Genomic DNA, 21,085 nt, shown 5'->3' with positions numbered 1-21,085 from the left:
AATCTATAACGGCATCATTGGATGAAAAATTGATGGGGTCAAATTTGGATATTAGTTGGAAGTTGTTGATTTTTATGAGACAAAAAAGAAATTTAGGATGAAATTGAGATTTGAGCTAAAGTTTGTATTTTTTAAGGGAATTAAGCGTAGTTTTCTCCATTAGATTCATTCTGCTTCTAAGTAGGGGAAGAGGGTGAATAAATTTTATGTTCGGATGGGATGAACCGGAGAGAAACGAAATGACGACTCTTTTCGTTAGGGGAAAGAAATGAAAAGGAAAAACAAAAGAAGGGATCTGTTTGTAAAGTGTACTTGTTTTAGTGATAAAAAGGGAGAACAATGGAAAGAAATTGCTATGGAGAGATTTAAATTGAATCCGAAAAGGTAAGTGACCGTTAGACCAATGGGTCAAATAACTTGCCTTCAATTTTAACCCTTTCTGCCCAGCATAATGAAAGTATCTCGGTCAAAAGGTTTTCAACTCACAATAAAAGACCGAGGATGATCCAACAAAGTGTTATTGTAATTAATACGGGTAGTTGGTAAATGGTAAGATATAGTCTTTACCTTTAGATTAAAAGGATATCTACGATTGTAATAAGATGAATACTTATATATATGGGTCTATTCTCCTCAGTTGTATCATTTTACAAGTAATAGAGATCCAAAGTTTCCTCTACAAGTTTCTCTCTAATATCTTTGTGAATATGGTGAGTAAGGCTACCGAGGAAGAAATTCTTAAAGTTGCACGGGTAAGGGACTGCTAGGAAAACAGGCCCGCGATAAAATGATAGCTAAAGTAGTTCATTTGTTTGACTATACGTGCACAAGTTGAATTTTGTTCATTAATAGTTGGCGCCGGCTAACGGAAATGGGCAAATAGATGCATCTCGACATACAAAATATGTCATTAAAGTCAATCATGAACCCTAGATGCAGGGTGGTCGAAAACACAAGATGCTCCGAGGCGATGCCTCACCAACTACATTGGCATCACCATCGAATTGAATCCGGTTAGGTTTGCCATTGCGAAAACAGGCAGAAAGGCAAGAGCAACAGACACATAAGTACATAAAACGATTTGAGGGATTTCACAAGCTGTCGTTCTTTTTCTAAGAAGAAAGTTGTAGAGCGATTTCAATGTGGAATTCACTGGCCAATACACGCGAACTCTAGAAACAATACAAAACAAAGAAAAAAAGTAAAAATAAAATAAAATAAAATATATAAAATATAAAATAATAAAAAGAAGAACAAATCGTCACACCAAATTTGTGCAGATAATGGAGGTTAAAATGATAAATAGGGTCGCATGGAATGATATCGTCGGAGCAAGCTTTTCGCCGGAGCCAATCCCAGTGCCTGCAGCTGAACACAACACATGGCTTTTTCTATCATCATCGAGACTAGTGGAAAACAAAATTAAAAAATGCAAGCCAAATGCAGGTTGAAGCAATCAACTTAGAAGCCGATTTCAAATTTTGAATAGCTTAATCATGGTAGTGTTGCAACTTCAAATGCTGTATCATAATTCATGATGGTTAGAATAATGTTATGTCATCCTATGTCCCTCCTCGATTGGTGGGTAACGGATGGCCCGAGATGGGTTTGGATCGAATCAATCCATTTAATTCATATTGATTGGTTTTAGGCCCATACAATTTAAATGAGTCATAAAAATATGGGATCAGCTGAGACAGACGATCGAGACATTCACTATAAGGCTAATATCACAAAAAATCCTAAACTGGTATATTTGTGCCATATTTATCCCAAACTTTATATCACAAAAACCTCCCAAACTGGTACGCATGTACTACATTTGTCACTTTTACCCCAAACTAATTTTTATTTCGTAAAAAATCCTAGACCGGTATATCTGTGCCACATTTATCCAAAATTAGTATGCTTATGTCACATTTATAAATATATAATTTTTTGGGAAAATGTGACATGGATGCTTTAGTTTGGGAAAAATGTGACACAAGTATACCCGTTTGGGATTTTTTGTGACACAAAAATTAATTTTGGGTAAATGTGACAAGGACGTACCACTTCGGGAGATTTTTGTGACACACAAATTAGCTTGGGCAAATGTTGCACGGCGTACCAGTTTAAAGTTTTTGTGGTATTAACTCTTAATTAAATTGACTAATTATTTATTATCTTTTACAATCTATAAGTGAAAATTGGCATCTGTCTATTGATATCAAGCTCATGTTGCTTTAAATCTCTATTCAGTTAATAAGTAAAAAATCTTTACAGTTTTTAATAAGCTGATTATTCTCATGTTAAACATGATCACTACTTTAAAATCGAATAATTCAAATTTAGTATCCCTAAGAGTAGGACATGACCCTTCAAAAAATCTTTTATGTTCTCTCGTTCGCCTATGCAAACTTCTATTTAAACCCACAATGAACACGAGAATAAATTAAATTTATTGAAGGGCGATTTTTTTTTATCAAAATGAAAAGTACGATTATAGTTATATATAAAATAAAAGAGATTTATGAAAAAGCCAATATCTTTCTTTATGCCACTTACCACACTCCACAGTAGCGTTGTGGGTGGGGGAGCAGAGGCAGAGCATCGCCTCCGACTCGGTGTCGAACCCGCACGCGCCGCCCGACCGCTTGCACCGGTCGCACGCGGTGCTCTCCGGCACGGCGTACGTCAGCTCGATCCCGTACGTCCAGTCCAGCGGCCCGGCCTTCTCCAGGCCCCCCGAGCCGATCACCGTGGTGTAGTGCGTGCAGTCCAGCATGTTCATGCTCATGAACCTCACCGTCGCGTACCTCGTGAAGCAGCACGGCGGCGACGTCGACGGCGACGGCGGCGACAGCGAGAGCGACGACTGGTTGGACCCCTGCGGGGCCACAGGCCGGAAGATCCGGAACGAGGCGCACGCGCCGTACATCTCGTCGCAGGAGTGGCCGCCGACGTCGGGGGAGCAGAGGTACTTGAAGTGGTTGGCGACGGGGGAGTCGATGGAGCAGTTGAGGACGGCGAAGATGGTGTCGTCGGAGGGGGGGATGAGGGCGGCCTGCACGTCCGTCAGGACGAAGTCGTGGTGGGGCTGGAGGATGGAGCAGGTGGACATGGCGGGGTCGAAGATGACCACCTTGCGCTTGGCGTAGTCGATGGACTGGACCTTGTAGCCGCCGGAGGGGGTGACGAAGAAGAGGTCGGAGGCGTTGCAGGAGAGCATGCGGCGGAAGCTCGGGGAGCCGCAGCCGTCGTCGACGGCGAAGGGGTAGGAGACGGGGATGGCTCCGCAGGAGGTGCGGCAGAGGGAGAGGGGGAGGGAAGGGAGGGGGAGGAGGGAGAGGGTTAGGATTAGGAGGTTGAAGACGGTGGTGGTGGGAACACTGGTAAGCACTGAAGACTGCATTTGGAGAGAGAAAGAGGGAGAGAGACTGTGTGTGTTTCTTGTCTGTCTGCAACGGGTGAACGAATGAGGGAGGGAAACCAGGAAAAGACGATGGCAGTAGAGTCACTTTTATCCACGAATGATGGTGCCACTTTGTTGACCATTGGGCACCGCGGCCACAGTGGACTCCTTTTCATGTCATGGGGAGAAAACCAAGAAATCGCTCTGTTCTAAACTTTGCTTCCAGTTGTCTTCCATTAAAACCTTGAAAAACGTACATTACGCTCCCACATTCCCCACCCCCCCCTTTCTCTCTCTCTCTCTATTCACTGCCCTTCAGTCAGTCCCCCAGCCCCCTCCGCAGCAGCTGCTGCCCAATCGGCACCGCCGATGCCGCCACGGCCTTCGCGCTGCCATGTCAGCTGCGGCCGTCGCACCGCTGTCCCCATCGCCGCCGGGCCACGGCCTCATTGTCTTCTTGTCCGTATCAGACTCCAGAGTGGCCCAGGCCTCATCCTTGCTTAACAGCTCACTATAGTTTCGTTTTCATGTCAAAATTGCCACCGCCTTGTCTCCTCCGTGTTGGGGTGTAATCGCGTCGAGTTGAGCTGATACATTGCCAAGTTATGATGGGCAGGGTCTGGCTCTTGGGGCCGAGCACACCATATTCAAACACGGAATAAAAGTCGAAAGAGGAAAGAAAAAGAGGATTGAACGTTCTTGATAATGAAGAGAGAAAAAGGATGGGAAAATTTCAAATGAGAGCATAAAGTGTCTTTATTTTTTCAAATAAGAGCCTGAAGTAGATCTTGTCTCAAATAAAGGCATAAAGTACCCTCATTTTCTCAAATAAGGACATGAAGTAAATCTCGTCTCAAATAAGAGCATGAAGTTGCCATATTAGTCTTAAATAAGAACCTGACCTCACTGGCCAAAGGGTATTTTCGTCTTTTACTTTTTTGAATTTTTTTCTTTTTTCCTTTTTTTTTCCTCTCTTCCCTCCGCCGGCCATCACCGGAGTCGGTGGAGGCCGCTAGTCTCAAGTGGAGGCTGCCCTTGCCTGGGCAAGGGAGAGTCGCCCTCACTGGCGTCGGGCGAGGGCCCTTGCCCTCGTTGGATTTGGCAAGGGTCGCCCTCGCGCGCCCAGCCCAGGCGAGGGTTGCTCTCACCCGACGTCGACAAGGGTGACCCCCGCTCGATGCGACTAGGCGGCCCTCGCTCGACGCTGGCGAGGGCGGCCTTTGCTTGAGGCCGGTGACCTCCGCCGGCTAACTGCTAGGGAGGGAAGAAGATAAAAGGAAAAAGAAAAAAGAAAAAGGAAAAGAAAAGGAAAATAAAAGGAAAGTAAAAAAATTAAAAAAATATACTCATACTTTTTTTTGACTAAAATATCCCTTTTTTGACAATGGAATAGTCATCGGCCGACAAAGGTCCTTATTTAAGACGATTTGGCCACTTTATGCCCTTATTTGAGATAAGGTCTACTTCAAACCCTTATTTGAGAAAATGACTTCACTTTGGACCCATTTTTGGAATTTTCCCAAAAAGGAGTGTATGCATAAAAAGAAAAAGAAAAAGAAAAGAGGGAGAGAGATGACGGTTTAGACGAGAAGAGGCAATTCAAATTTGACGGTGAAATCAGCTAAAAATTTAATATGTTGTTCATGAGATCAAGATCTACAAGGTGAACAATTCTAATAGATGAAATCCTTATTTGATTTTTCTCTCAATTTCTCAGACAATGGTTAGAGTTTTCTTGCTCCTTTGTTAATTCACCTTTGTGGTGATAAAATATTGTTATATTGTTAATGTTGAGCTTCTAGCTGTGTGACTAGAGATGAATTATTGCGTATCCTACTTTTCTTGATGATTAGTTGAAGTTTTGAACTTCGTAGTTTTTCCTGCATTAGGTTTTTCACATAAAGTTTGTGGGTGTTGTTTTTTTGCTCCGTCTTTAGTTTTCAGCACTATTTATTGTTTTGGTGGTTGATATTGCTAGAACAATGTGGGTGGTTGTTGCTGAGGCTATTTTAAATTTTAGTTGGTTGAGTTTTGTGAAAGATATTGATCTTGAATAGATTTAAGTTTTTAGTGAATTGTTTCCTTTCTCCCCAACAAAGTGGTATTAGAGCCAGGTTGACGAAGGAAACTGGCACCACCATGTTTAAGTTAAGTGCCTCAAATTAGTCTATGTGGAGGCCTTGGATGGAAAACATATTATACTTTAAAGATTTTTATGATTCCATCAAGAAAGATGAGTCTAAAGGAGACAAGGAAGATAAAGAATGGGAGAGGATTAATCAGAAAACGGTTGGTTTTATTGGACAATGGATTAATGCTAATGTTTTTCATCATGTTGCCAAGAAACAAATGTTGAAATATCGTGAAAGAAATTATGAGTCTTCTATGAGTGGAAAATCCCACAGATAAAGCAATTTAGTTAAGAGACTTGTAAATCTGAGATACAAGGAAGGGAGCAACATGTCATAATACTTGAGTGAATTTCAAGATGTTGTAAATCAATTAACAAATCTGGAAATTAATCTCGGTGATGAGTTGCAGGCATGTTATTGCTTAGTACTCTCCTTGATAGTTGGGATACAATGGTCATGGCATCAAATAACTCTGCTCCAAAAAACCTTAAACTATGCTCACCATAACATAAATACTTTAAACTTTTTTTTTTGTGATCGAGGATTCGGCACCATTCCCCGGGGACGAGCCCGCACAGGTAATCGGGGTGCCTATACCTCGGGGGAGACTAGCCCAGCATCCTATCGCTAGGGTCCCCCACTTAAATTACAGAATCGAGCGGGGATTCGAACCCAGAATCTCTAAGGAGGGAAGGAAAGCGCCCACCAACTCGGCCATGCGCAGGTGGGTTACTTTAAATGTCACGAAAAAACTCAAACTTATACATGTGTGACATATAGACTATCTATTTCAGTTTCGTTCAGGGTATATCTGTCATGCTGGTATAAGTTATGGCACAAAAAAGTTTGGGATATTTATATCACAATAGGCAAGTTTAGGGTTTTTGGTGACACAAATACCACAAAAAAAAGTTCTAAATATTTGTGTCACAATGAGAATAGTTTACGGTTTTTTGTGGTATTAACCCATGAAGAAACAAGGAGAAAAGACATGAATAAATGCTTCTTACTCGAAGGACCTTGTTATGGAAAATGGGAGAAATCAATCAAGAAAATTCCGAAAGTATGATAAAAGAAGCAAGTTAAGAGGAAGGTCGAAATTAAGGCCAAGGAGGAATGTGAAATACTACAATTGTGGCAAGACGGGACATTATGTCAAAAAATGCAGGTTTGCAAAAAGTGATAAATTCCAAGATAGAATTGGAGATAGACAGATAGAAGAGAAGTAAGATACAACGGCACTTGCATCATATGGCGATGTTGTATTTATCAGTGATGATACTCATGTGAACCTTACATGCAAAGACTCTAGTTGGATTGTTGATTTCATAGCCTCATTTCATGTCACTTCACTGCATAACTCCTTCACATCCTATCACAGTGGTGATTTTGAATGTGTCCAGATAGGCAACGGTGGTGTTTGTAAGATTCTCGGCATGGAAGATGTTCATTTAGAAACCGATGTTGAGGTAATTTGCTTATGAAAAAAGAGAGACATATTCCAAACATTATTTTTCGTTTGATCTACACAGGCATCTTAGATGACGATGGTTATTGCAATTCCTTTCGTGATGGAAAACTAATAGTTTAGTGGTGGTGGCTTAGAGCAAAATGACCAGCACTCTCTACACCACATAAGCTAAGTTTATTAGGGAAGAGGTAAATGTAATGGATGACTCCTTAGTTAACCTGTGATATGTGAGACTTGGTCATATCAACAAGAAGGGGCTTGAAATTCTTGCTAGACTGAATCTTCTACCATTGAAAGAGAGAAAACAGAATAAATGTTCTCATTATCCAACAGGTAAGTAACATAGATTTCCATTTCATAGTTCCTCTCCATACACGAAATAAGATATACTTGATTTAATTCACATTGATGTTTGTTTCATAGAAGCTAGAACACTTGGCGGTCCATTATATTCTGTGACATCTATTAATGACTGCTCTAGAAAAGTGTGGTTTGTTTCTTAATCTAATGATTAGGTGCTTGAAGCTTTCAAATATTTTTATGTCAATGTTGAACGAGAAACCAGAAAGAAGTTGAAATGTGTTTGAGTTGACAACAACGGTGAATATAGAGGTCCGTTCGAACGTTATCGCAAAGATCAGGATATCAAACTTGAGAAGCCTATTCCAAAAACACCACAACGGAATGGAGTAGTCGATAGGATAAACTGGATAATTAATGATTGGATTTGACATATGCTCTCTTGTGCGAGGTTGCCTAAATCATTCTAGGGTGAAGCGATGAGAATAGTAGTCGACTTGATAAACCTTCCTCCTGCAGTTTCTCTTAAAGGGTATTCGTGCATGTTCCAAGAGATAAAATGTCCAAACTTGATGATAAGTCTAAGTAATGTATCTTCTTAGGTTATTGACATGAAGAGTTTGACTACAGGTTATGGACTCCAGCTGCAAAGAAAATTATTAGAAGTCAAGATGTGGTTTCTTTTGGTATCAAACCATTGAAGATATCGACATGCCAGGGAGGTAAAAAATTGTAGCTCAGAACTCTATAAGTTGCAGCCTAAATCCTCTTGCCATTTTGGGTGAAAATCACGGGCGAGAAGTGCAAGGAATCATGGCAATAATAAAGTCGTTGAGTCTACACAAAATGTTAGATTCTTCGAGTGAGACAAATGAAATAGTTAAGCCAGAACAGCCCGTTGAGCAAACCATGAAAATGAATAATTATAGAGATGTTTTGCTGATCTATCCCAAGCCTTCAATAAATGAAAATGATTAATTATAGGTCTGTGGGAAGATACATTGGTAGTGTGAGTCTACTTGGTTAGACTAATGAAAAGAATAAGGTTATCTAGGCAATTTTATACTAACCTTAGCAAGTTTAGATGGCCGATTTAGAATATCTTTCCTCTATGCATCCGCTTTCTATATTTAAGTTGTCACAGATAGAGTTTGTATTGAATGCTAAAGTTTTTATTATGTGGGCCTTTTATGGTTAATATTATTATAGATGACAATTTCTGACATGACACAGTAACACAACTCCAACACAACAAAAAAAGTTTGTAAGCTTAATTTGATTTGGGGTTGACCGGTTTACCAGTGAGCTTTTAACATCCGTATTGCCACTTGAAGTTGACACTCAATTTTGACCATCCGGAACCGGTCTCCAGTTTTTCACATTGTGAACAAGTTTGCGATTTCGTGGTTTATTTTGCAAATACCGAAACGAGGAATCGCAAGCATCCCAACGCAATAAAAATCGGGTCCAACTAATGTCAAATAACGGAGTAATCGCGGGTCAAATTTTGTTAAACCTTCTGATACCCAATGAAAGGTCCCAAAGCCCAAAGAAAATTTCTGGACCTGGAAGTTATAGTACATTGATGATTTTTTAAAATAACGAGCCACTGAAATAACACGCGATTCATAGACCTGATCTTAGGCCCCGATATGGGTCGAAATATCAAGTCCGTGATTATGCGATTTCACCTAGCATTGTTGGGCTTGTTGGGAAGCTCTCGACACAAGCACTTCAACAATGTAAAAGTCGCGTGAATTAGACGTCGGATGAAGAGATACGAACTTCAAAAAATCAAGCTTCGAGATGGGGGGCGTGCGACTCAATATGAGGCGGCCCAAAATGCCTATATAAACCCGACATTTTTGCTCATTTTAGTTAGAAGGGGAAAGGGGAACGAAAACATTGAAGCCCTTGTCTTTGCAACACTCTCTAAATAATCTCTCATTTTCGAGGTTCTTGCGCTTCAGAGATAAAGTCCCGACCATTTCGATTTCAATTTCGAAATGCATGTTGAAACATCGTAATATTCATTTAGAACCGTAGAAAAAAAAATACGTCATTATGCTGCATGTTTGAATAGTTGTAAATCACATGTTCTTAGGCTGCCGTAATCCCTAGTCCTAAAATACGTCATTCATTGTGCTGTCGAAGTACTTCTAGTAATTATTTTCTAGGCTGTCGTAATGATTGTCTCGAATCTTAGATCTGAGTTAAGCTATTAGGACGCTAACTTTGTAGAAATTGACTGAAATTGCATGAAAAAGGATCTTTAATAAAAATTCAATTTAAATTGTAACTCCACCAACAAATTTAAAAAAAAAATGTATTTGCAAATTTGATTTCGACTTTTAATTCATTTAATCATGGCACATTCAATGTCTCTTTCCATGTCACACACCATGAATAGCATGTTTTCAAAATACACATTTACACACAACTGGATTACCTGACATGCAAAGCAACGCGATCTTTTCGCTTAACTGTATATCGGCCAAAATTCGATTTTCAAACTCTTTTAAGGAAACTGCACGCTAAATGTGAATTGGAAGGTGTTGCAGGATGCTAATTTGTCCCTTACGTAACCCAATCGCTGGACCTCAATCTCTAGTTACTGCAGTTAGACTACTTACCTTGCACATGCCGATTAGTTAGTTTATTTTCCTTTAAACTGCTTAGGTAACAAATCGATCTATGGCAACTCCTCTCTGTTTTTCAGTTCACATATTTGGCGTGGTAGCCAAGTCGAACCTAAGACCCAAGAATCGAGCGTGCTTTATATTGGCAAACCCCGGTTTGCAAGATTCAAGACGCTATAGTGTTAACTAGCGAGCCACGATTAATAATCATGTTTTGTTCGTGTTAAATCGGCCAAACACGAAATTGACCCATATAACCCATTATAATTGATGGGTTAGTGTTGTCACCATTTGTGTGTGACCCGTTTAGACGCGATTAGCTAAAAGATTATTATTTTCATTTTATTCCCTATTACGATCTTAAATTAATAATATTTCATTAATTATGAACCTATTGCTTAATTTGAATTATTGATATTTTTGTTAATGGATTATTGCAATTTACAAATAGATTTAATGACAAATTTAGGGAATTTTGAGTCATGTTCGCGTTTGCAGGTTGGTTTTATGTCGGTGAGTTGATTTTGTACTATGGAGGGTCATGCTACTATGTCGACTCGTGGACCCTTTATTTAGTCGTACTACATGAATTGTGTTGTGTTAACCAGTTAACTTTCAGGTCGTGTTCATCTCAAATAGGTGCATACAATTAATTTAGCATGTCGTGTTCAAGTTCACCTATCTTGTAATACATATTTATGTTGTCATGGCACTAACACGAATACCGGGCATAAATTGTACTCCCAATCATTATCATTCTCTATTGTTTGCATATTAGTATAAATAAGATTCCATTTGTCCACAAGCCCCGGTTACTGATTAAATGCGTTTTTATACTTTCCACTGCTCGAGATTGCTAACTTCTCTCACCATTTTAATTGTTAATAGTTTTTAAAAAATTTTCTAATTTGGTGTGCAATGGAAAATAGTTCTCACTTATTATGAACCAATAGAAAAATTATCCAAAAAGTCATAAATCTATTTACCACTTCGGTTCTAAACTTTTCAGTTTTTCCAATTGAGTTTTAAACCTTTTTACGTTTTATCAATTGAATCAATCCGGCCAATTTTGATTGGAAATCGCTGACATAAATGTCAGTAATTTTATATGGCATGGTCGGGACTCTCGTGAACAATTTTTAATAATATTTTAATTTTTTAAAATTTTATTTGTATTTTTCTTTTGTTTTTCCTTTTTTTTCTTTTCAGGAAGAAAAAAAGAAGGAAAAACAAAAGAAAAATAAAATAAAATTTAAAATATTAAAATATTATTAAAAACAAAGAAAAGAAAAATAAAGAAAAGAAAAAAGAAAATAAAAGGAAAAAATAAAATAAAATTTAAAAAAATTTATATATTATTAGAAATTATTCACGTTAACGTCAATCATACCAAATAGGACAGCTGGCATCCTCGCAGGCGATTTCTGAGCAAAATTAATCAGATGGACTCAATCGACAAAACGTGAAAATGTTTAGGACTTAATTGACACGATTGAAAGGTTTAAGACTGAATTGGTAAAAGTGCAATAGGTTTATAACTTTTTAGACATTTTCTCATGAACCATAACTTGAAAATTTCTATTTATTGGCCATAAGTGTTGGATGAAATTTAGCAAAATCAACGTAAAAAATGGGTAATTACATTTGGGGTGATACGGCCGAGCGACTCACAACCCGTGTAAACAACATAGTTTATGATCCGAACCCGAATGATCTAGGTCAGAACACAACCCAACCCGACAACATGATGAAGACTTTTCTACTTATTCTGTAATGTTTTTCTTGAATCAACAGTACAGAAGAAAACATCCTGCAAACAAATTCATAACGCCCTGCACAGTACAACGAACTCATTGTAACCTTTAAGCATATTATTGGGTCCAGGATCTCAATACAAAACAATACATCACACAACAACAAAATCCATCCATAGATGAACCTCTCCAAATGACTGCAATTCCAAACAAAACTAGTTACAGGAAACTCAAATTTGGTTCAAGTTACCGCCCGTTCCTGCCCATCATCGATAATTTGCAACAGCTCATTACTTGCGCGATGTACTCTAGAAGAAGAGAAGGGCGAAGAAATACAAACGCCTCGTGAGTCGTCATGAATCAGAAATGCTATGATGTAGTATGGGGATCATCAAGATAAATGAGGGCAAAAGAAATATGAGACTGTGGTTTTTTCTTTTGGTCAATGGCAGGATGTCTTTTAGTGTACAACTTGCGGTTGACTATGAACTTAACTAAATCATGGTAAAGAACATGAAATGACTGTTCAAATTACCTTCAATCCCCGCAACGTCCTGGCTATTTCTTCTCATCGGGTCGTTGAACCTCGTTCCGTTTTCCTTGTCCGGATCACCGGCGAAATGCCTCCGTGTGTCGCTCTTGTATCGTGCCTCATCACGCCTCTGCGAGCCCCCCAAGAAAAGAAATTAGAGATGCGGCCCTAACGAGGCAATCTACATTTCAGCGAGTTGAAATTCTATGCATGTCGAAGGAGGTTTGTTTCCGTACATTGTAGTTCTGGTACAAGCATGTGACTTGATTTTGCAGTGACTCGCTCAAAAGCTTCATCAGCTCTTTTAACAGATTCTGCACATCATAACCAATGCGTAATCAGTACATTGAACTTCATTGTTTGATTAGATAGAGCCCAGAGTTTACTACCTCAAAGATAAAGTCGGCCGACACATCATGCTCAATAAGAGTTTGAAGTATCCCGCGGATCATGAAAAGCCTGCGAGTGAATTACAAAAGGAGAACACAGTTTCAAAGGTGACTATCAAATCTGATGCGTCTAATTAGCATAATTCGGATACGAGGTTCGATTTGGTTAATAATTAGTTGCCAACATTATTGTGAAGTTCTTTCAAGGATGAAGCGCGCAGTCAAGAATTTTCGCAACAATCCATTGCTAATGAGAGGGTGCATAACATTAACCAATTCTATCTCTTGTCAAAGCACTAAAATGTCATTACAACTGTATGTGGCAAAATTTGACAGAAGAAAAATAGTGAGAAATTAGTTTTAGATGATTTTCCAATCCTAACTAGTTGAATTTCAGTCCAACAAAATCCATAGAAGAAACTTACTGTCTGGGGCTCTGCTCTTCTGTTATTTTCTTCGCGATCATTGCGATGACATCTTCCCATCCCGTCATTATCGGTTGATCGTCCATCAACGGGTACCTGCAAGTCGCTTTGGTTAACATAAAGGGCGAATAACAGACGCTCCACCAGACACATATCGTAAAGATGGTCTAATACGTCCTAAGAGATTTTGCAAATGTTTTCGCACTTTTTTTTTTACCTCTTTTGATAGGTTGCCTCGAATGACCGGATCGCTTGACGGAGATTGTTCTTGGAGCTGTCCGCGAATCTCTCCGCCAGTCGGGGCGGCAGGTTTATGCCCTCCTGTTTAGCTATGAACTCCAACACTTCAACAACCTAAGACACATGGAGAAAAACAGAAGTCCTAGTAGGATTGCCGTACTGATAACCGCAAAACTCGATGCTTAAAGGCTTCCTTCTCACCTCGTCCTTTGAGGGAGGAGACAACTGGACAACGGTGCAGAGCATTCTTATCGGTTGGAGCTTCGAGGCGTCGGAGCAGCAAAAGAAGATCTTGGTGTGCTTGTACCTTTCCAGGAGCCACCTTAAGTACAGCAGTGCATCTGTCGATAGCCGGTCTGCTTCGTACAATATCATCGCTGTGGAACAATGGTCGATTGAACATGTCAATGGGAAAATGTTCTCGCTTCTTACGAGATATTCGACGGCGAAAAGGGTTCGAAATGCAGGAAAAAAGCAAAGTACTATACCTCGACAGATATCATTATTTTGGGGAGCTTTCTTGGAGAATCTGTTATGGTTTTCCTTAATAAGTTCCACAATGACATGTTTCTCATACCCTTTGAGTTCAGAGACACTTACTTCTACGTGCTGAGGTGATTCCCAAAAAATCACTTCAATAGAGCCTTGGGATTCTCCCTGTAACGCAGCGCAAGAATGTCACTGAGCCTTGTATACAGTTGTTGAATAACAGGAGTATGTACAAATAAGCAGGGTCACAAAAATGACATAATGAAAAAGTATTTTCATCGCCAACTAAAATGTTTGAGCATAAATTGGCGTTTGTAATGAAAATATTTTATATGAACTAATTTTTCTAACGATGCAAATAATGATTGTTAGGAAGAACTTTTCAAATATCGATTCATGAATGTATGGCCATAAAACTATTATGCGAACAATTTAAGAGGGTTTTGATTTTTTACCATGTTGCTATTTGTTCTTAAAAGATTATGAAAGAGTGTTCTCATTTGGTAACACATTATTTACGAAGTATTGCCCTTAGTTGGAAAATTTGTGAAATTTTACTCCAATTTCTCTCTGTTGCATTAAAAAAAATTAGCTTTTTTTCCCCTCACACTTTATGACATTTCTCTTTAGAAATCTTCATATTTTGCAAATTCCTTTTTTTTTCTTTTTGCATTTTGTGAGAATTTCTTATTTGGACGAAATTATAATAATATATCGTGTAGTAAAAATTATTATCCATGTAAATCAGATTACATGTGATTATTTTGATTACTATTTTAATAAGCTTCTCTCTTTTTCATCTTTTAACTTTCTTCTTTCCTCGTAATTCCTTATTGGTCTTCAAAATAATTTCAGTCAAGCTCCTTAACAAAACGAATCTACCTCAACTTGTCTGTAGATTTATTAAAATATAGAGGACGATGGTATCGCACTTTTTCTTGTAATAGCAAGAAAAACATGCGTGTGAATATTAAAAAAATAAAAAATAATTTTAGATATGTAAAGAAAACACACTATGATGTAAGATATAGTATTTTTAACTTAAATATAGAACGATGAATAATTAACGCTATGGGATTACAACTAAATTACTCTTGTACCCATTATAATACGATAAGCAATTGACCTTAATCCTAAAATAGGCATGGCAAATCATATTATATATTCGAGAAAAGTTTGAGTTTGAAAAAAGAAGGGAAAAGTGCCAAAAAAGTCCTAAACCTTTTGCATTAGTGCCAATTTAGTCCTAAACCTTTTTTTGGTGCCAATTCAGTCATAAACCTTTTAAATTGGTGCCAATTCAATTCTAAACCTTTTGTTTTTGTGCCAATTTAGTCCTTCCGGCCAATTTTGACCGGAATTTGCCGACGTGGACGCCTATCGGCCGGCGGCCGGTCACCGGCGCCGACGTGGCGCTGACGTGGACAACTTTAATAATATTTTAATATTTTTTTGAATTTTTATTTTTTTCCACTTTTTTTTGGGTCTCTCCTCCTTCCTCCGGCCGGTCGCTGGTCGCCGATCCGGCGATCGGTTAGAGTCCAGAAGGCCGGCGAGGTCGAGCTCACCGACCTCTGGCCTCTAACCGGTCGCCGGACCGGCGACTAGTTAGAGGAAGGAGGAGAGACCCAAAAAAAAAAGTGAAAAAAAAGAAAACAAATAAAAATTCAAAAAAATATTAAAATATTATTAAAGTTGTTCACGCGCGCCACACGTCAGGCTGCGATTCACGCCATGCTAAGCGTCCACATCGGCAAATTCCGGTTAAAATTGGCTGAAGGACTAAATTGGCACAAAAACAAAAGGTTTAGAATTGAATTGGCACCAATTTAAAAGGTTTAGGACTGAATTGGTACCAAAAAAAGGTTTAGGACTAAATTGGCACAAATGCAAAAGGTTTAGGACTGAATTGGCATCAAAAAAAGGTTTAGGACTAAATTGGTACTAATGCAAAAGGTTTAGGACTTTTTTGGCACTTTTCCCGAAAAAAGAACTTTTAAGTTCGGTTTTTATATATAGTGGAGTAAATGGTTTACACTCTATTTTATTTTGCTGAGCTGAGTTAGTTTTGAAATCAGATTTATGGTTTATTTGACTTTAGTTTCGTCATCTATAAAAGAAAAATTAAATATTTCATTTTTGTAATTACTTTATTTTACGTCAAATTACATTAAATCAGAGCACAATTTTTCTGTACTTTAAAACTTTCATCATGGCGAAGCCCGAGTTGCTTATTGGTTTTATGCACTTATTTACACAAATAAAATGGCAAATGGTGTGGGTTTTATTTGATTATGCTAAGTTTGCAATTTTCTGAAACTGCATAACATTGAAAGGAAAGGATAGCAGAGAAAATAAAGAGAACTACTTCATATGGTGTTAGTATTATGCACATTTGATTTTTCCTTTTGGAAAATATTTAACTTAATTTAATAATTAATAAATATCTTTATCTTTCTCATCTTGTCTTCAAATTCAATGTATGAAAATAGGAAGTTAAGAATATTTTGAGGAAAACTTGGACTGGATACTCAAGACTTCATCGACGGGCGGGCCCAAGATGATATATGCTTGCTGAAGCACGATTAGATTATGCTTTGATCAGCAGACTTGGATGGACCGCCAAGCCTATGATCAGGTCAAGGTAGCGCTCATGTGTAATTGTGCATGTGGTATGACCAACTTTTATTACTATTTTAGTTCAAGTAATGTTTTACTTATAAAATTAGTTATATATATCTATGCGAGTCATTATAGAATTACCTTTTCTTCAGAACAAGTTATTCTACGTCTTGTTATAATAGCAAATATACCGAATTTCTTGAGAAATCATAATATAGAGATATTCGAAAAGACAGTGAGACATAAAAGGTAAATTTTTGCCAAAAATCTTCAAGTTATACATCTATTCTCAATCGCATTTAACTAACAATCCACTTTAAAGGAGCAATTTTAGATGAAACAATCAGAAAAATCTCCTTAGAAATAAGAGAGTTACCTATGACTTCTTGACTAGAATATTTAGTTTTGTATTTATTCTCACTTAAAAGTATGAGTCAGTTAACTTTGGTAGGTGTATTTAGGGAAGAGAAGATTCGAAAATATACCTAAAAAGATAGTAAGCCCCGTTTTCATTAAATACATGGTAAGGTATATTAATAGAGGCCATGTCTATATGTAAAATAAACTGTAAAGTATATAATTATCGATGAAATATCATAGCTTAACCTAATCAAAATAATTATCGAGTAATTAATGAATCTCCAAACTTCAAAATTATAAAAACCAAGATAACTTTTGGGTATTCAAGTGAGTTCCTTTTCTTTTCCGGTTTTGCAACCATTTAAACTCATATTTCTCAAAATGAATCGGACTTTCTTGAGTTATTTTATCTCTTACTCATTTTAAAACCCTTTTTTCTCTTATTTTTCTTCTGATGTAACGACATGTGCTCTTTTTTTAATATCGTAGAATCGATGAGAAAGAACAGCAAGAGATGGCATCGAAAGAGTATCGACATAATTCTAACTCGCTCACCTTCAAGTCAAAAACCTTGAGCACCTCCCTAGCCTGCAAATGAAGAGACATAAAGCAAGCTTTGATAAGTGCATCGACATGTCTCGAAAACTAAATATATCGATTTATTGATTCACTTAATCTCAAAGAGAAAATTCAATTTATCAAACTTGTCACGTTCATCCACTTCCCAACATGGATCGAAAGGCTAATTGAGAACACAAATAAATAAAAAAAGACGATGTACGAAAATTACGAGATTGCAAATATTGATAAATATAATGTCGATTGGTCAAGTTTAGTATTCTGTAATTAAAATTAAATTACGCACCTGTACTTTCTCAGCACCGTAGACTTCTCGAAGCAATGCCCAAATCATGGTTCTCTTCCCCACTCCGGGTGGGCCTTCAAATATGAAATGGCCACAATCTCCATCTCTTTTCTGCCAAAACAAAAAAAAAACAAATCAAATTTTTTTAATATTTATTTTCTCCTCCTACTATTTTCTCGCTTGAAAAATTTAATTACTCATCAAAGAGAAAATCATGTCCAAAAAATGTAAGAAATATTTGAGTTAGAGACGATTTTTCTATTTGATGGTATTTTTCCATTGGTTAGTTAACACATTTGGACTCGGTGCATTATGATGTCTGTCCTTGACTTTGAGAAATATCACTATATTGCACACCATCAATTGATTCAATTAGACTTAGAATAATTTAAAATACGAAGCATTTTTTGTTATAATCACATTATTAGAATATAATTGAATTGTTATATCACGTTCACCGTGCAAATCTCGCCTAACATATTCCCTTATGACTCGCCCTGCTATAAGTTTAATGGATGATAGTTGATTTCCTAAATCCAAATTCACTTATGGCTATCTTCAATTTTTTTATTGAAGCTGCTATCTTTCCAAAAAAATTAATTAACGTAAGATAAATCTGATCGATTAATAAAAATTAATTTACCACCCTGCACAGCACCATGTAGGAGTATATCGAGTTTATTTTTAAATCAATTTTGTATATTAGTTTTGATATATCTCGCGTAATTTTGATTATATAGAAGACATCTTACCGGTCCCTGAAGAGACAGCGCCTTGTCCCTATTGCAGATGAAGTCTTTCAAGGCCTTTGGCCTGTACTTGGTCGCCCACACAAACTCCTTCTCCATCACCATGTTATCAGCGCTTGCCTCTTTGTCCTTATTGCTCCTAGCCCCATTGATGTCTTGCAAGTTAGGACTTCGATCAGCTGCTTCCAACACCTTGTCATCACTCTCCACCATCCCTTGATAGGGTTTTCTCATCGCCAGAGCACGGTCGCCAACTTGAGCTTTTGGCTTGGACTTGACATTCGACAACCTCGGCAATGTCTGTTTGGACTCCGGTTCTGATACTCTCTCCCTCAATGGCTTCTCGTTGTTATTAACCACCGTGACGGCTCCTTGACTGCCACCGAGGCCCTTCAAGTCGAGGCCGCTCACGCTCTTCACGCCCATCTCCTTCAGCAGCGTCGTCGTCTTCTTGGTCCTCCCTGCGACCGGGCGGTGATAAGAGGCGGGCTGCTCCTCCTTCTTCATCCTCTTGTTGTTCTTATTGAAGCGGGAGCGCCACCCCTTCATCTTCACCACGAAGGACGAGAGCGAGGTCGAGGAGGTGCGCATGGTCGTTGCGCTGCTCTCCCGCCCTGGGCTCGAGACCCTGAGCCTCCGCCGCCCTATCGCGAGGGATTGGTCTGTTAGGCCCTTGTAGTAAGGACTGCATTTGGAGTTCCGGGTGTTGATGATGGCCTGCCTCTGGTTGTGCTCATGGAGGTTCTCCTCCGTCAGGTCGGAGTGTGTCGAGAGCTCGCTCCGGCGGCGGCCAAAGGAGGGGAGGTTGCCCATGAGCTTCTTGGTCCATGAGATAGGACGTGGGAATGGTGATGAGGACGAGGATAAGGACGACCGCGGCATTGCATTTGCCAAGAGAGACAAGTGTTTGATGGGAAAAACCTTGGAAGTGTGGTGGGTGGGGGAGCTTAGGAATGCTCTTATAGCCTAGGCAAGGTAAGACAGACGGGGCGATTCCCACTAGGGTTCTTGCTTTGTTTGAGCGACCCCAACTATGTCAAAACATCAATGACCGTACGACGATGACACAGTTGAATGTCGTGGGCTCCCACCCAATTGATAATAATCAAGCTGCAACTTTTGGTCCTACTCGCATCGCTGGGATTAGTTTGATCATTGCCAGCTAAGGAAGAAGCATTCGGCGATTTTCCGACAAGGAACGAGGGAAAATTCGAGACATTATCATGAGATTTTTTTCATTATTATATGCATTTTGCATGTACACAGGATGGTCGCTTGCATGGATGTCATGTGTTTTGTTGATATTATAAGATATGTGTAAATGGGGAACTTCGCACGTACTGTATTTTCTATGAAAATCCCTTTTCACGACTTGAGTAGCTTTATTAGTTTACGCAATAAATACTTGCATGTTTGAGATTTTCTTCAATTGGACAGTGTGAAACTAGCATGAGCCTAAAGAAGGGCACGTTGTGACTAGTACCATCAAATTCTTGAAATTCTTAATTAATACCATCATCTACATCTATATGTGAATAATGAAAGTTATTGCAAATGGAGTAGTCTTAGGGTTTTGGTGCTATTTTGGTTAATTGGCAACTATTCTCTTCTCTCCCACCAGAACACTACCTATTTATTACTCATCTCCCTCTGTAATCTATCTTCATTATTTCTCAATTTATGTTGCAACACCTCTATGTTTCACAAGTATCTCCATCTTTACTGTAAAATATCATAAATAATGTCTTTTTTTTTGTTAATTTATTTGTTTGATTGCTCCAAATTCTTAATATTAAGTTTATATTGTAATTCTTATGGTCCACTAATATGCTGTCTTTATACTTAAATGCGTAGCACATCATTAAAATTTTCAAATAGCCCACGCAAAGTGCTAGCTGAAGTCTATTTAGGGCCCATTTGGTTCAACTTTGAGGGAATGTATTTGAGATAATGCAAATACCTTTGGGCTAAAGGGGTTTTTCGAAATACAAATAGTATTTGATAAGTGTTTTTTAAAATCAACTTGGGCTAAAGGACTTTTGCTAATATTTTTTTTTAAAAAAAAAAGCTCCGATGGACCTTAACCATTGGCCACTGCCGCCGGCCAGATCTGGTCGCCGGCCAATTGCCGACGGCCAGATCTAGTCGCCGGCCACCACTACTTGGGGTCACGCGACCCCGGTGACCGCCGCCTAGGGTCGCGTGACCCCGTCGACCGCCGCCTGGGGTCGCCGGACCTTGGGCGTCACCGGGGTCGCGTGACCTAGGCAATCGTTGACTGGGTCGCGCGACCCCGACGACGCCCGAGGTCCGGCCACCCCAAGCGGCGGTCGACAGGGTCGCGTGACCTTCAGGCGACCATTGCGCCGGGGTCGCGCGACTCCGAGGCGGTGGTCGCCGGGGTCGGGCTAGCCCTCAAACGGCGGTCGCCGGACCTGCCTCTGGGGAAGATGAACTGTAACGTCCTGAATTCGACCCACTTTCGTGATCAATAAAATGGATATGTATTTCTCATTTCGTTTTAGTGAGTCTCGCCTAGAACTGATCATTCTCGGGATACTGACCGATAGGGAATGGCTAACTAGGAAAACGGTACGTGGACCCAAGAACTCGACCGTGAATCGGGTCCGATTCCGAGGAACGACGAGGGAATATTTTGGGCCAATATGGGCCGATCCAAGGAGAGTGACGGATTTAGTTTGGCCAATGCTGTACGATCGTATC

General features: G+C 39.1%; 2 protein-coding genes across 2 annotated transcripts; both read right to left on the bottom strand.

Moving 5' to 3' along the window:
* Positions 1 to 872: 872 nt before the first annotated feature.
* LOC130135926 (uncharacterized) lies at positions 873 to 3,525 on the bottom strand. The gene is given in 3 exon segments (XM_056305820.1): positions 873 to 1,368; positions 2,548 to 2,574; positions 2,576 to 3,525. Coding segments are annotated over 3 exon segments (924 nt in total). The 5' UTR covers positions 3,395 to 3,525; the 3' UTR covers positions 873 to 1,290.
* An 8,130-nt stretch (positions 3,526 to 11,655) lies between these two features.
* On the bottom strand, positions 11,656 to 19,174 carry LOC115664317 (uncharacterized). The gene is made up of 11 exons (XM_056305774.1): positions 18,365 to 19,174; positions 17,613 to 17,723; positions 17,303 to 17,335; positions 13,765 to 13,933; positions 13,478 to 13,653; positions 13,254 to 13,390; positions 13,037 to 13,132; positions 12,612 to 12,681; positions 12,459 to 12,536; positions 12,226 to 12,352; positions 11,656 to 11,768 (listed from the first exon to the last, which is right to left on the bottom strand). Exons 1-11 carry the CDS (start codon positions 19,172 to 19,174, stop codon positions 11,656 to 11,658), a joined length of 1,920 nt encoding a protein of 639 aa, XP_056161749.1.
* Between the last annotated feature and the right edge of the window lie 1,911 nt (positions 19,175 to 21,085).

Source organism: Syzygium oleosum, unplaced genomic scaffold, assembly GCF_021117445.2.
Source record: "Syzygium oleosum isolate NSW1041296 unplaced genomic scaffold, Sole_v2.1 Sole_v2.39, whole genome shotgun sequence".
Taxonomy (NCBI): Eukaryota; Viridiplantae; Streptophyta; class Magnoliopsida; order Myrtales; family Myrtaceae; genus Syzygium; species Syzygium oleosum.
The sequence above is the reverse complement of the archived record's forward strand: the minus strand, read 5'-3'. Positions and strand labels throughout refer to the sequence as shown.

Bases quoted from the DNA above. Each gene is read 5' to 3' on its own strand.
- LOC115664317 (XM_056305774.1), bottom strand. From the start codon at position 19,174: ATGGGCAACCTCCCCTCCTTTGGCCGCCGCCGGAGCGAGCTCTCGACA. The intron at 17,724-18,364 runs GTAAGATGTCTT...TTGTTTTGGCAG, and splicing joins CGCTGTCTCTTCAGGGACCG to AAAAGAGATGGAGATTGTGG. The intron at 13,391-13,477 runs GTGAGAAGGAAG...CATGTGTCTTAG, and splicing joins CTCCTCCCTCAAAGGACGAG to GTTGTTGAAGTGTTGGAGTT.